This window comes from Limulus polyphemus, unplaced genomic scaffold (genome assembly GCF_000517525.1).
Source record: "Limulus polyphemus unplaced genomic scaffold, Limulus_polyphemus-2.1.2 Scaffold308, whole genome shotgun sequence".
Classification (NCBI taxonomy): Eukaryota; Metazoa; Arthropoda; class Merostomata; order Xiphosura; family Limulidae; genus Limulus; species Limulus polyphemus.
Genome location: NW_013665918.1, coordinates 387,104 through 402,367, shown reverse-complemented (window position 1 = coordinate 402,367; position 15,264 = coordinate 387,104). Strand labels below are relative to the sequence as shown.

General features: G+C 32.2%; 1 protein-coding gene across 5 annotated transcripts in view; it reads left to right on the top strand.

Moving 5' to 3' along the window:
- Window positions 1-374: 374 nt before the first annotated feature.
- Window positions 375-15,264, top strand: part of LOC106457259 — a 45,690-nt gene continuing 30,800 nt past the window's right edge. For 3 of the 5 annotated variants that reach the window (XR_002610113.1, XM_022383098.1, XM_022383101.1), the window contains exons 1-6: window positions 831-1,030; window positions 2,179-2,218; window positions 6,873-7,013; window positions 11,784-11,967; window positions 12,170-12,227; window positions 12,837-13,033. Coding sequence is in view for 4 of the 5 variants with exons in the window: in XM_022383098.1 (XP_022238806.1) it covers window positions 2,194-2,218; window positions 6,873-7,013; window positions 11,784-11,967; window positions 12,170-12,227; window positions 12,837-13,033 (605 nt within the window). In the remaining variant the exon portion in view is untranslated. Of the gene's footprint in view, window positions 421-830; window positions 1,031-1,881; window positions 1,926-2,178; window positions 2,219-6,872; window positions 7,014-11,783; window positions 11,968-12,169; window positions 12,228-12,836; window positions 13,034-15,264 lie in introns of those variants that run through there. The other 2 variants (XM_022383099.1, XM_022383100.1) reach the window with 2 other exon arrangements.

Here is a 15,264-nt window from a genome sequence, read left to right as displayed (position 1 = left end):
GAAAGGACTTGTATCGTAGAAGAATTAACAAACAAACATACAGAGACGTAAAAGAGAATTCCTCTGTGGTTCCCCGAAGGCTTGGGCCACCTTCAGAAAATGGTAATTTTTTTTTTGTTCTGATATATTTCAGTAAACAAACAAACAAAAAAAAAAGAGTTAAAAGGCCTTCAGTAACTTGGAGATCTAACTAAAGTTTGTTTTTAATTTTTGATTTCACAATACTGTTATCATTATTCCAAAAAAATAAATGATAAACTTTTACTTTTGGCCTAATTTACTGAGTTTACTTTCTCTGTAGTGTACGCCTAATTGTGAATAATAACTTGACAATGTGTGGTTTTAATTTGTACTAAAGTTCAGTCAGTGGCAGAGGATACTGACTCAGTGACTATGAGATTAAGAAAATTATCCGAAAAAGTAATATTTATTAACCAACATCCTATTCAACCTACTGGTGTTATTTTTAATGTTATGAAGTGTGATGAACATCGATGATCGAGTATATAAAAGGCCCCCTAAACAAGCCTGGGGTGTACAAATAAAAAGTCCTTCTCACTGTATATAAAGATAATTAGTAATATTTTACAAATGCAAGTTTAACATGTAGGCCTAGATTAGGCCTATATAGGCGGTATGATAATAAACTGGCCCCCAGGGGCTAAACCTATGTATAGCATATGATAGAAACAGACTATAGTCCTGAACATAATTTTCAATGATAAATTATTTATTTATAATATAATAAATAACAGAGTTACACTTGATCAAAAGAAGAAAATGTGCAGATAATATTGTAAATAATAATGTTGAAAGAGGTTATGACATTAAAATGTATATTTTAGTGAATTTTCGTTGTAAAATAGTACAAGACTTTAATACGTAAACTTAATAATGACATGCCTAGATAAAGCTATATTCAAGGGCCTGGATTAGGTCTATATAGCCTGAGCCCAGGGCCTATAAATGTATATAGAGCATATGATAAGAGTCAGCATAGTCATAGAGGTTCGAGGGTGAACACTGAAAGGTAAAAAGTTTATATTATATATAAAGTTTTGAAAGCCTATATTAAATTGAAAAGTTTAATTTAAAAACATTATTTTCACAGCCTACATACAAAATGAGTTGATAATATAATAATAGGCCTGTACAGTAAATAAAGTCTATTGGTGTATAGTCTTAACTGAACATTGATTCAAATCCCATATCACAAGGCATCTGTAGTCTTCTAAAGTAAGGTGGCCGAAACTGTTGCTGAATACCAGCAATCATTTGTTCTATTATAGACCTAAGTATAGACTAATACTATACATTATTTTTAGTTACTGTGCTTGCCACGTGATGAATTGGAATAAACAGAAATCTTGACAAATTGTGTTACCTTCTAGAAAGTAGAGTGATAATCTTTAAGTTTTACACAGAACATAACATTTGTCAATACTTAATTGATTCTTGGTGAAAATAACATTTATTAGTTTTATTTTGTTGTATCCCTCATGTTTTAAAGCTAGATGGAAATTATTGTATTTTATAATAATTTAGCACATTGAAAAAATATTAAATAAACCCAAAATCTCAAAAGCTTTATAGTATGATGATATCACCTTTTCTTGATACTGCTACTATTCTCTACTAAAGAAACTATTTTAAACAAATTATATTTATTACACATCCAAAATCTAATTATATACAGTTATTTATTAATCATTATTATGCTTTCTCCTATTTACCTTTTGTTAAATCCCACTCATTCATATATTTTAACTTTAACCTGCTGATACAATAGCCTTTTTAACTCAATCAGTTAGACAGCCAAATCTAATTTTTTAGCTTACTTCGATTTATAAAGTGTTTTTGTTTATTTTCATACCTAATATTGTCTTTTTCATTTTATCTGCAACATCTGTCCTTCTGCATACTAGGTAGGTCTGCAAAAATCTTATTTTTGCAATGATCGTGCAGGTACCTGCATGTTTGATTCTTCCTTGAATTACCACATTGTAACTGGAATTCCTATTATATATCCTGACTTTAACTATCATTTAAATACAAAAAATATGTAACTGGAAAATGATAAAGAGTCAGAGATGCTTAATTCTTACATTATTGCTTACTGAAACAAGAACTTATTGAGTCTGAATAGAATGATGGATAATACTGACTTTACTTTTCTAGGTTAGGATCTAAACCATGAGCAAGTTTTATCCGGTGATGAGTAAGTAAATATGGACTTTTATGCATTTCATCACTATATTAATGATAATGTTGCTTAAACAATAATATCCTATCTCAGATTTTTGGGAAAATGAAAACATTAATCATAATATTAATACTCTTTAACCTTTGTTCTACTTGTCATATAAATGTAAATAGTTATTACTTAGAAATGTTGTATGGAGCTGCTCTGCTTGTATAGTGTACCTTTTAAGCATACTTTATTTTCATTAGTATTTGTGATTAGATAAATCCTTTTGAAATAAGTTGGAAATTATGGTACAGGTACTAGACATATTTTTTCACATTTATTTACATCTATATTAATTTCTTTAAATGCACATACTGTATCAGAGTTGTATCATTTTAGTAGAATGTGATCAATCAAACCTTTTCTATCTTTTAAAAACTTCAGATGTATTTTACTAAAGCAATTATTTATTGAACAATTACAGATTGTACTTTATTTTATTACTTGGTTCCATATATGTTAATTTTTATCATACTGGCCATAACAAAATTTAAATGTGACCTGCTGTTCCTTTTTTTTAATTTATTTATTTTTAAACCCCCTCTCATCTTATGTGCTATTTTCAGTTTCAAATCATATTAATTCTGAAGTTCTGAACTACATATTTTTGATCTATATGTACTGCATGTTAGTTCCCATTTTGTGAAAACATTCATCAGTCTTGCTTTCATGTCATTCTTAAAATCCACTTTTCAAGAAATTACTTACTGTTGCATAGTAATAATCATAAAATAAACTAAAAAAATTAAAATGTTAAATGGAAATATAAAAATAAGCATATAAATTTGTGTGTTTTTATTGGTTAACTCCAAAAGCTGCTTACTGCCCCTTAGAACTTATACATTTTCAAAACATACATGTGTGTTTGTCTTTCATGATTAAGTTATAACACTTTTATTAGATAATGAATACCTTTGATCCATTACAGCAATTGCACTACAGTATTTTTGAGAGTGAAGAAACTAATACGGCACATTTCTAAATAATATGAAAGTATCATGACTGTAACCTTCTTATAACATGTAAAATGAATATATCTTTATTTAGGTATATTCAGGTAAGTGTTTTTAAATCTTTAGTACAGGTTGAGTTATGAATTCCAAATTTCAAATCCCTCTTACTACTACAGTGGTTAAGACTACTACTGCACTTCAACCTGCAGTTTCTCAGGCTTCATGGCTCCTCAAGTTTGGCTGAGGAGGTCTCAGTTTTAGTACATCATGTATTGGAGTCCATTATGCAACCTGTGGTGTCTCCTGATCCCAGACTAGATATTCTCTTTCCTGGTGAATCTGGACAAAAAGATGATGATTTTGATAGTCCTTTTCCACTTTCTTCCTTTGCTGTGAAATCCTGTATTCCCCCTGTGGATGCCCCAGACCAATTTCGGCCTTTCTGGATATGGTATGTCAGGTATGTTACCTCTTTTCTGTGTTTCTTGTGTTGTGTGACTTCTCTCCTTCCCTTTTACATTCTGATCCTTCCTCTGACTACCTGGTTTTCCCTCCTATTCCAAATATTGGGATCCATGCTGACCAGTTTGTGGCACAGTTACATTCTGGGGTCAGCATGCTTCATTTCCCTCACACCTCGGATAGTTATGCTTTGGTATAACAATGTTCAGATCTCCCATTTCTTGACTCTTAAACCTTAGAGTCTTTGGTGTAGGTGTAGAGTTCTGAATGATACCTCTATGAGATTTAGCCAAGCCCAATTTTCCCACCTCTATTTGTCCCTCTCCACCCTCCTGAGATACCTCTCCTCCATCCATCTTCTGTCCGAGGCTATCCACAGCTCCCCTGAGGGGGTTGTCAGAGGATAATTGTTTCCTTATGTATTCAGCGTTGGCACGCTTGTCTTCCTCTGCCCTTTCCCTTCAAAGATGGTTCCTCCTTGTTGTCGGGATCTCCTGGGTAGTGATGCACTTTTATCTAATGTGTGTGCCTACCCATGACTTACCTACAGGTATGGCTCCATTTTATGTAGAACAGTTTTAGAGATCTTCTTGACTCTGGAGTCCAGGGTGGAGGCTGCTCGTCAACATTTCTTCTTTATGTCCTTGGTTTCTCTCTCTATCACAACCTTCACCTGCTCCTGTTCCCTTTTACTGCCCTCCTCCTTCTGCACCTCTGCTTGTCTCCTACGGCCAATAGTACTGGTGACTATCCCATAGGTTCTGGCAAGGTTGGAGCACGGTTGGCCTAGTTTGTGCATCTATGGAATAATTTCACCTTGGATCCTTCAGATGTTGTCAGCAGGTCTTTCCCTTCGATTTCTCAACCTCCCACCCTTATCCTCACATCCCATCCCTTTCTTCCTTCTTCAGGATCCTATTTCTTGTCAGCATCTCTCTAAAGCAGTTCAGAGTTTTTCTCTCAAGGATGCTGTAGAAAATGTCAGTCATACTTCTCTAGGGTTCTATTCCAGGTAGTTTGTCTTTCCCAAGAACTCTGGGGACTAGCATCCTATTATAGATATTTCCTGACTTATCTGTTTTCTTGACCTTCCTCATTTTACCATGGAGTCCTCCCTCACCCTTCATTAGGCATTAACTCTGGGTCTTTGGATGATGAAGGTGGATGTCATGAATGTGTACCTTCACATTCATATTTCCCCCAACATCCAGACATTACCTATGTCTTTTCTGTCCACAAGGTTTGAGTTTATTAATTTCATGCTTTGCTGTTTGGTCTGGCATCCACACCTCACATATTCTGTCGGGTAGTCAGGGCCTTTGCTTGACTTATTCATTCTCATAGTCTGCAGTTGTACCATTACATGGACGACTGGCTGCTATTAGCTCAATCCCATCAGACATCTCACAACAAAACCCATTTGCTTCTTTGAGAGGAGGCTCATGTGGGTTGGCTTGTCAAGTTGGAGAAATCCTTTCTTCTTCCAACCCAATACCTTATCTACTTGGGGCTGTTTTTCAACTCCCATTTCAGTCAGGCCCAGCCTTCTCCACTTTGCAGGTGATTGAGCTATTAGTTCTCAAGGCTCAATGCTATCCTTCTGTTACTGTATGCAAGATTCTTTCTCTTTTGGGGACTAGGGCTTCCATGGAAGCTGTCATTTCCTTAGGTTATGCTTACGTGTGCACCCCTTAGTGGGTGTTGCATGATCAATGGAATCTTGCTTGGGGTCCCCTGGATTCTGTTCTCCTTCTTCCTCCCTCCCTGTATGTGGATTTCGCTTGATGGCTCAACAGAGACAACCCTATCCAGAGTTTCATCTTTTTATGGATGCTTCTCTGATGAGTTGGGGAGTGTATCTGGGTGCACAGGAAATTGCAGGTCATTGGTTTTCAATCGAGGTAGCTATTTTGGCCTAATTTATTTTGAATTTCCAAACCTGTGTATTCATCAGTATATGCTGTCTTTTACTCACTGCAGTGAGATTGTATTTATATAGGTTCTGAATAATAAGTAGTATTAACTCTTTTAAGGTATTTTTTGAATTATTCAGCAGACAAACTGTTTAAAATATTGTTTATAAATATAAAACCCAGTTGAATTATAGACTGGACTTCATATATATTTCTTATACTTTCTGTTGTTTATGATATAATAGTTGCAAACAGAAATGTAGAACTCTCTGTTCGAGATAGCATGAACATGTATATATTTATCAGTAATTTATTTTTCAATATTGTACAATAATGTTCATAGAAGAAAAAAATGATGTCATCTACTGGCTAAATAAAATGATCTAACTAAATAAGAAATGACAGAATACAGTAAATTAAATTCAAGAGTGTGACAAGAGTATTTGTGATAACTAACCGATAATTCAAAAAGTTAACTAAAATAGTGTAGTCCGGCTTTTGTACTAGGGGACATACAGTACAAGTTATTTAAAGAAATGTCAAAAGTTTTCATTACAATTAACAGAACAAAGCCTAATCTCTTCAATTAATCACAGTATTTTGTGAATACATAAGCAAAAATATTTTTAATTTTTTAAAGAAAATAAAATTAATTTCCTTTATCATTATTTTAACAGTGAATGATACATTTTTGTACACAAATTAAAGATGATACAATCAACTAAAATATCTTTGCACAAAGTCATTCTATTTTGAGGCTATCAGCACGGTTTTTTAAATATGTGGAACACACTGTGTCCCATATTGTTAAGTTAAAATAACTGTTACTTTCTTGTAATTAACATGACTAAACAATTGTAGATTTTACCTCATCCTAAACACTAGAAACATTATTATATATGACAGTTTTCTGCACTGTTGATGAGGGTTACTATCACATAACTAAGGGGATGATGAGAGTATATTTTTTATTTCTTAAAATTATAATATGTAACCTGGTTAAATTTCATAGATTCTTTTATATAGAGATGTTTTTAAGTGGAAGAAAACTTTGTATATTTCAGATTGTACACAGTATATAAATCTTTATTAATTTGCTATATACAGTTAATCATTGCAAAAAATAGTTACATTACATATATCTGACTGCCAAATGTATAAAAGTAATGAAAATAGAACACCATAGTAAAAATATTAAAACAGTATTATAACTTTCTCAAATTATTAATTGAATTATCATATCATGTTTAATTTCACATGACAAACTATAAGATGACTTGTTTTTATACTTACCAGATTATCCACAGGGTGTTTCCACCAGTGAGTCCAATTTTACAGGGTTTCATACTCCAAAATGGGAGTTCTGTAGTTATGAGAAGTCAAACTCTATCTTCTGGTCCATTTTTTATGCAATCCTAATTTTTTGGCTTTTGGCAGGTAAGTTTACTTTGAATATCATCATGACATGGTTGGACATTGTGTTTCCATTATTTTATTAATGGTGACACATTTCATGGAGGTTACTTGTGAGTTAATTATGAACATCTAAGCTCACAGAAGCTTCAAACTATGTCCAGTAACAACTTCACAGTGAACTACATGTTAATGATAAAATACCTGAGCAGCTTTATAATTTAAAGAATTACTGAAGTTTTAGTTTCAACACTGAAATTTAAGAATAAGCAGATGGTCAGTATTTATGTTAACTCAAGGATATCTCTGACTGTAAATATTAAAACAATAAGCAACTTTACTTCAAATTCTTAACATAATATAAAGCTAAGTAAATCAGTAAAAATATGATTCCTGTCATGCTGATATTAGATGAAATAGGGCTTGGTTCCTCCAACACTCAGCATATATTTTCTTTATCAAGATATATATTTTAAAATTATAATGTGGTAAATTTCATATATTTCTTTATAGAAAGATGATTCACCAAATATATTTTTAAGTAGAAGAAAACTGTTTGTATATTTCAGATTGTGCATAGTGATCAAAGCTTTATTAATATGTTAAATGTGGATAATATTTGCAAAAATGGTTGCATTACATGCATCTTATTGTCACTTTTATAAGGTTGGATCCTTAACATTCTGGCTGCCAAGGCAAAATCAAGGGAGAGATTCCTGTACCCATTTACTGCATCCAGTTCACATGATAGTTTTACAAATAATCAAACCATATACATATGAATTTTGGTTGACTTGTTTGGAAATATACACTAATAAAAATTATGAAATCAATCGCTTTGAATAAAGAGTAGCCTAATGCAACTTGTAATTACAATAAAAATTGCTAAATTAGTTAGATTAAGTTTAATCACTGGTAAACTTTTTATTAACTAATTAATTTTTTATACTACTGGTTTACACACCTTATTAATATATAGATAACATGGTCAAGTTATGTAGTTTTTGCCAATTTTAGATAATAATAAGTTTGAGATATATTTCACTAAGTATCAGCTAAAGCACATCAAGCATTGTGTGGTTAATATTTATTCAAACAAGTCCACTTAGAGCACTCATGTTCCGTAAATCTCACCCTCAATCTTATATTATGTATTTGAAATAATAAACACAATGTTTGAGTTTTCTGGAGTTTAAATTTAAGACTTGGTAAATCCACACTATAATATATGCTAACTCAGCTCTAGTTGGGATGTGTCAGTCAAGGTGTATTTGTTGTTTTATGGGAAGGTTATATCCAATACTACCTTGAGTCTGAAGTTCCTTTATGCCTCTTACATGAAACATAGGTACATTTCGATTCTAGTGATACAGTTTTGTGATTGGCAGTTATAAAAAAAGATGGATTGTTAGAACAGTTTTTGCACTTTCAGACAGCTCACGTTTTGACTGTTTAGATTGCTTCTTATTATATATATTTATTCCAAATTTCAGACTAATTATAATTGCACATAATTATCTTGAAGTTTTTACGTGTCCTAGGGCAATTCTTGTACTCCATTTTTTTCCAACACATACAGATTTTTCACAAAATGTCATAATACAGTATATAGAAGAAAGACCACAACATGTAGTTTTGAGACTAAAAGATGTAGATTTCACAAAAAATCAGGATGAATGAAGATGCATATTCATTTAACATCAAAGTTCTTCCCTTTTCTTTGGTTTCTTTGTATTTTTGTTAACAAACATAATAACAGAAAATGCTCATTGTGGTAAACAAAATAATAATTTGATCTAAGTAAGAGTTATCTTTTTCAAAATCTGCATAGCTTAATTATGGAAAATCTGTTATTAAAACCAAAACAACTTTTATGAAGTTTAAATTTGCAGGCCTGTGTTATTTAGGTGTAAATGTCAAAGTTTGAAATTTGAATATTTAGGAGGGTTAAATTACAAGTTCTCATAAAATCTGAAAAATAAGACTTTGTGTGTGAACTGAAAATAGTCTTTTTATATAGTGTAAAAAAAATATTGTAAATATTTTTCTTGAAGAGGGGCTTATTGTTAGATATACATGACTGTTCACTTTAAGTTTAATATGATAGTGTTATTTAGTTTATATTTTGTGAGCATTAAATTAATCTGTTTCTAGAAATGATAGTAATGGCAAGTTTGCTTATGTTACTGTTTATGAATCATTTGTTGTACAGTTCAGTTGTTGAGAATTGATGTCATGTTACACAAACCTTGTGTATTTTTTCTTGTTGCTTTAAGTGAGTATCATTACATTATAATGTTTTGTAGTTTGTAGAAAGTTCTTGGTCTCAGTTGGGCAATATATATATAGAGTGCAGAAAAATTAAGTTGTTGAAAGTGAAAGTAAAAGGGAAATTAGTCTCTGTGTGAATTTAGCCTTCACAGGCAATTTTTAAAGTGAGTTTTACAATCTTGTATTGTGATAACAGAGATGGAGGAGAATAATTTTTCATGTCAAAGGGTGTTCTTCAGTAATTGAACCTGCCTGTATGGAGTTTGTTGAAAAGGAGACATTTATTTAAAGTTCTAGATACAACTGTGATAGCCAATAGTGTAACTAAATTTTGTACATACCTTTGACTTCTTTTGAATATGTTATTCTAAAACAAATGGATTGTGTACTGTCTGGTTATTGTTGAAATTTATCGCCAACAAAACACAGACACACAATAATAAAAAGTCGCAGCCCTATAAAACTTAACAAGGCACTAGTTACAATAAAAGTAGTGTTGCACTCTTTTTGGTGGAGAGTTGCTGCATGATCATTTGTATGATAGCATGTGGATGTCTCACATCGACACATGTGAGGGTAGGTGGAAATATCAAGGCTAGTGGTGAGGGAACATTTGTGTCTGTAGTGGGCAATATAAGTCTAGAAAAGCTATTTGTGATAAGAGGTAAGTATCTATCTGAAATACATTTTCAATGTAGGAAAATGTTAACTTCTGTTCATAGCATTGTTAATATTACAGCATTCTATTTTAATGGAAAATATAAATGACAACTCATCTTGTCCCATAAATAAGTAAAACAAGAGAAACTTAGTAGTTCTCTTGACCTATGTTCTATACTAAGAATATACCCTGAAATATTGAAAAGTTGAAAAATTGTCAAGAAAATAAGGAGGTAGAAAATGCATCATAAGCTCATGTATCAGAATATTTTTTTGTTGTATCTCTTATTACTGCAATACGGTTTTTACCTGTAAGATAATCAATTCATCTGACTATGTCACATATAGCTTTTTGTATCCCTTACTTCTGCTTACTAAGGGCTGTAGAGATGATTCAGAGTCAATAGATGAAACTGTACAATTAGAAATCATGCAGTCTTGTTGAAAACATGGTTATCATAATATTCATTGAAGCATGACTGTAACTTGCATTTTGCACTACCAATGTATAACACGTACGACTAGACAGACACCTGTAACTGTAGCTAGCTAATGAACACTTTGGTTTTTATTCCATCTCTAAACTTGCTCAAAGTTCTTACATGTAAATACTGCAAAAAAATTACACAAAGTGAAACTTACAAAAAACAATAAACAAGTAGTTTTTGACAGTTTACTGATATGAGGCAAAGAAATGGCAACATTTTTGCATTCTGCAGTTTGTAGCAAGGAGGAATTAAAAAGCTATTCTCGACAAGCATCCAAATCCTTCTCTCAACAAAACAAAACATTTAAAGGAACTCCTTTAGCTATTGGGCTGTGCTCTAAAATTTTCTTGGATAAAGAGCTCATGTTTTTTTTTAGTTGACAAACCAACTAATCTTATATTAACATTGCCTTTCAGGTTTCATTTACTGAATTAATCATGGTTGAGGACTTAGATGAGGTGTTTTAGGTTTTGTTTCAGTTGATTTTTAGGCAGAGTAGGTTTGAGAACTTTAATGGAATGTAACTACCTGTTGAAAGAAGAAGGCCTTAGTATAAAAGCTAAAACTTCTCTCCTTTTCTTTCAACAGGTAGTTCCTCTCCATTGAAGTTCTCCAACCTGCTTTAGGCTTTGTTTATTCCAAGTAATATAGGATGCTTCATACTTCAGGGATTTAATCAATATGAGCAATATTTTGGCAGCTTTAGTCACACAATCACACAGCCTCCTAAATTTGTTATACATAAAATGCTGAATTCAGATGTTGTAGGTTTGATGTATGCCATTCTTTCTTTTCCTCACTGAAGTTACACATTTTGGTGAAGAAAAGAAAAATTCATTAATAAATTTAGATGTTATTTTTGTAGGTTGTAGCTTTTGATGGATGTCATTCATGGATTCTTTCTTTTCTTTACTTAAAATACACATTTTGGTGAAGAAAAGAAAAATGCACTAATGAGTTTGAATGTTATCGGTAACATTTCCCTGCCTGAATTGTTATTTATAGTAAATATTTTGTATTTTCAATTATATTCACTCGTTTTCTTACAAAGAGGGAGAGAATTAAAAACATGGCCTTTTGGTTTATTCCCAGCATAAATTGAATTTTCCATGGTTGAAAAAAAGTTCCACTCAAATTAGTATTTCAAATTGATAATTTTGAGTATTGAAAACAGTTAGCAAATCCTGATTGATTTTTAGCTAATTAAATTAATTATAATTCATCAACAGTTACGGTTTTGATGCATGCATTTTCACTATTTGGAAGAGAGAATTATATAATCCATTAATCAACATATGTGATAAACAACACATTTGTAAATAAATATTCTTGTGTCTGTAAGAAGTTACACTGAAAAATGTTAATTTTTGGATAGGTCTGTATATTGTTTGCCAAGAGTTCTTTACTTTGCCAATGATGTTGGTTTCACAAAAACTGAAATCATCTACAGCTGTGACATATATGGCAGTTTTGACCATTGCCATGTCAGCTCCAGTGTTTGCTATAACTGTATCTTCAGTGTGTATGGATAGTCAACTAGGAATTGGAGCGATTTTGGGGTATGTGTTATTATCTATATTTCTAATTTTAATTGAATCAAATATTACACTACAAAAATAAGACTTCCAAAGTATGAACCATATTTTATTTTAAATGAAAACTTCTATTACTGATTATACATATATATATATATGTGTGTGTGTGTGTGTGTATGTGTATGGCATAACTTAATAAATACTTGATTTTTTGTTTTCCTTTTAGCACTGCGATATACAAAAAGTTGGTAATTATTCCCTTAGTTGGTGCAGTTGCTTCCAAGGTCAGCTCATTAGTATTTCATTATAAAACAATTTATGTTGTACTGTTTTCAGAAAAGTAATAAATATTGAAAGGGAAGAAACTGTTGGCAGCATTCATAAAATATAGATATCACATTTTAAAGAAATAACAATAAGGTTAGCAAAACGAAAGGGAATTTGTAAGCTTTGGGTTTCATAATTTTTATAATTTACTAAGGAAAGGTTGTAAAAGTTTGTTGTTGTTTTATTGTCAGTGCTTCAATAAAAACTAAGAAAATATGAAATACTAACTAGAAATTGAGTATCAATTCATTTAATTGAGAAACAGAGATTATGAAAATAATTTATTTTTTATAAGAGATTAATGTATTAAATAAATATATGATATTAAAATTCACCCTTTTAATATAATCTTTGAAAACTGGAGAACATATGAAACTGTCAGTTTGGAAATTAATTTCTATTCAAGCACTGAGAAATGAAATTGAGATATAAAGCTATAAAGTAAGATATATTTTTATCTATTTTGGGAGGTCATTGAAAAATAGTATAAAGAAATGAAGTAGGTTCAAAACTATATGAAAAGTTTTCAAAAGCCAAGAGTGTTAATATTTTAACTATCTTTCTAGACTTTAGTGCTTGACTGGCGACCATTTGTAATTGATGGGATATTTTATGCTTCATGTGTCCTTTTTGTCAACTTTATTCTCTGGAATGGATATCTTTGGTGGGTGGAAGGTTTTATGTTATTCTTGTGGTACTTCTTGTATTTCTTCTTGATTCTAACTTATGAGGAGCTAATGAGCCTGATGTCTTTCTGTGGAAGGTAAGAGTTTACTGATCACCTTAATAATAGTGGCTAGTTAGTTGATGAATTTATGTGTAATGCATTGAAAATTATAGCACCATGCATAAGCATTGTTAGATTATTATTGTATGACAGTCTCGCACAGTTCTCCAAGTAAGTGCAAATTAAGCGATATTATAGCATCTAAAGTTTAGTTTTAGATCCCTGTTTTTACTGTGACATTTGTGTTTATGTTTTATCAAATAAAAACCAAAACAGCCTATAAAGGTCAAATAAACACACTATTCATCAAGCTCAACAAATAAGAATGACCAGTGAAATAGGAACATTATTTTGTTTTGCTGGGCTGCTAAAAATCGAGTATCCATATGTAAAACACCTAATTTGTGGTAAGAAAGGTTTCTAAAAGTTATAAAAGCTAAAATCATTCCTCTTTCAGAATTAATTTATTTTCTAAATTGGTAAATGTATGCACCCATAAGATCTTGTGTCACTCCATTATGGCTTATATGCACACCAATCGTTCAAGCAGTTGTTAATATTAGAAAAGGGCTGCACATGTGCTCATCACCACTCAGTCTCAAATAATCAACATGAACTTGTTTGAGTATGTGGTTTCATGGAAAACATGAAAAACTTGCATTGCCAAGAGCATAGGCAAGTCCCATAAGCTAAGCTATCAACATAGGAGGAAACAAAAGTTTGTAGGATTATGGAGGAAAACATTCAACTAGCCTAATTTTAATTAGAAACTCATATCAGCAGTTTATGTTAAATAAGAGACATATTTTTAACTTTGAATATTTTTTTACTTTTTTGAGAAATTGATTTTAACTTAGTTTGAAATAATTTATTGAAATAATTTTTAATATCTTTGCATTTCCAATATGGGACATTACCTCTTCTCACATAAATAGCTATTCTCATTCAGTACTGCCTTCTATATGCAAAAAACAAAATATGCATGCCACAAGCCTTCCATCTCCCATCCATTGGAATTGACTGACTCCAATGCGTCTCTCATGAAAATCATCATGCGTCCACTCTCCACCCAATAAGAGTGCGACATACTTTCATGACGCATGTGACTCCCTCTATTCAATTCTACCAAACTATCATTTCTTGTGTGGTAGTACTTGTGTTCAGACATTTTTTCTTTAGGTGCTCTTTGTATGAATCATGATTTGAATAGCTTAATTACCGAAGTGGGATTTCTTAATTATATTTTTCTTTCTTTATTTCCCAGTTTGTATTTTTTTTCTCACACTTGCATATTTTACATCAAACTCTTTTGTGTGATTTACATATTTGTGCAATGAATTCTGAGGTCCGTGTTCACACTTTGGGTGTTATACCTCTAGCACTACTTTCACAGGCTGCAGGTGAGGGAGACCCATCATTGGATTTCTCTGGAATTATCGATTATGAGATTGATTGTTATATGGGTCAACCTTTTTCTCCTGAACTTGCCCCACCAATCATTCTGAACAAGCCAAATCTGTTTGGGCTGATGAAGATTTGATAGCCTTTTTTACATCACCAAATTTTGCTGTGTTTTTCCCTACCCTTCCTGCAGAATCAGCTAGTCCTAAATATGGCGTTTTTCAACATGGTTTCTCAGGAATGTTTTATCTAATTTCCCATTTTCCTATGATTTTTTAATTAGTTAGTTAGTTAGCTCATTTGTCGTTTTTGGCTCTCGCTTTACACACGTGGTTTTACTGTAGTTGGGATTTTGTGGGTAGCAATGCAACCTTGTCCCAGGTATGTTTGCCACGTCTTTCTTTTTGGGATTTCTGTATTTTTTCTTTGGTGATATGTTTTCGATGTTGTATATGAGACTTTGGAATCTTATGTGTAATCTGTGCATCAATACTTGACCTTTTTCTCTTTGATTGCATGTTTATTGCAGTTGGAGACATGACATGCCCCTATTCTTTTCCCATCCTGGCCCTTATCTACCTGTCCTTGTTCCCCTTCCAGAGGTTTCTCATCTCTTTGTTTTATTCATCGTTGATTAGCATGTTGCCAACAGTACCAGAGACTAACGAGAGGGTTCTGGTCCAGTGGAAGCTTGACTATATTATATTGTTATCCTTTGATGATCTTTCACTACAGTTCCATGGGTTCTTTGGGTTTTATCAGAGGGACTTGTTCTACTATTTCTTTCTCCACCTCCTTTGTCTATGGTACCATTTTCCTTCCCCATGACTTGGGATCCTGTCCCCAGCATGTGTCTGTCTGAGGTG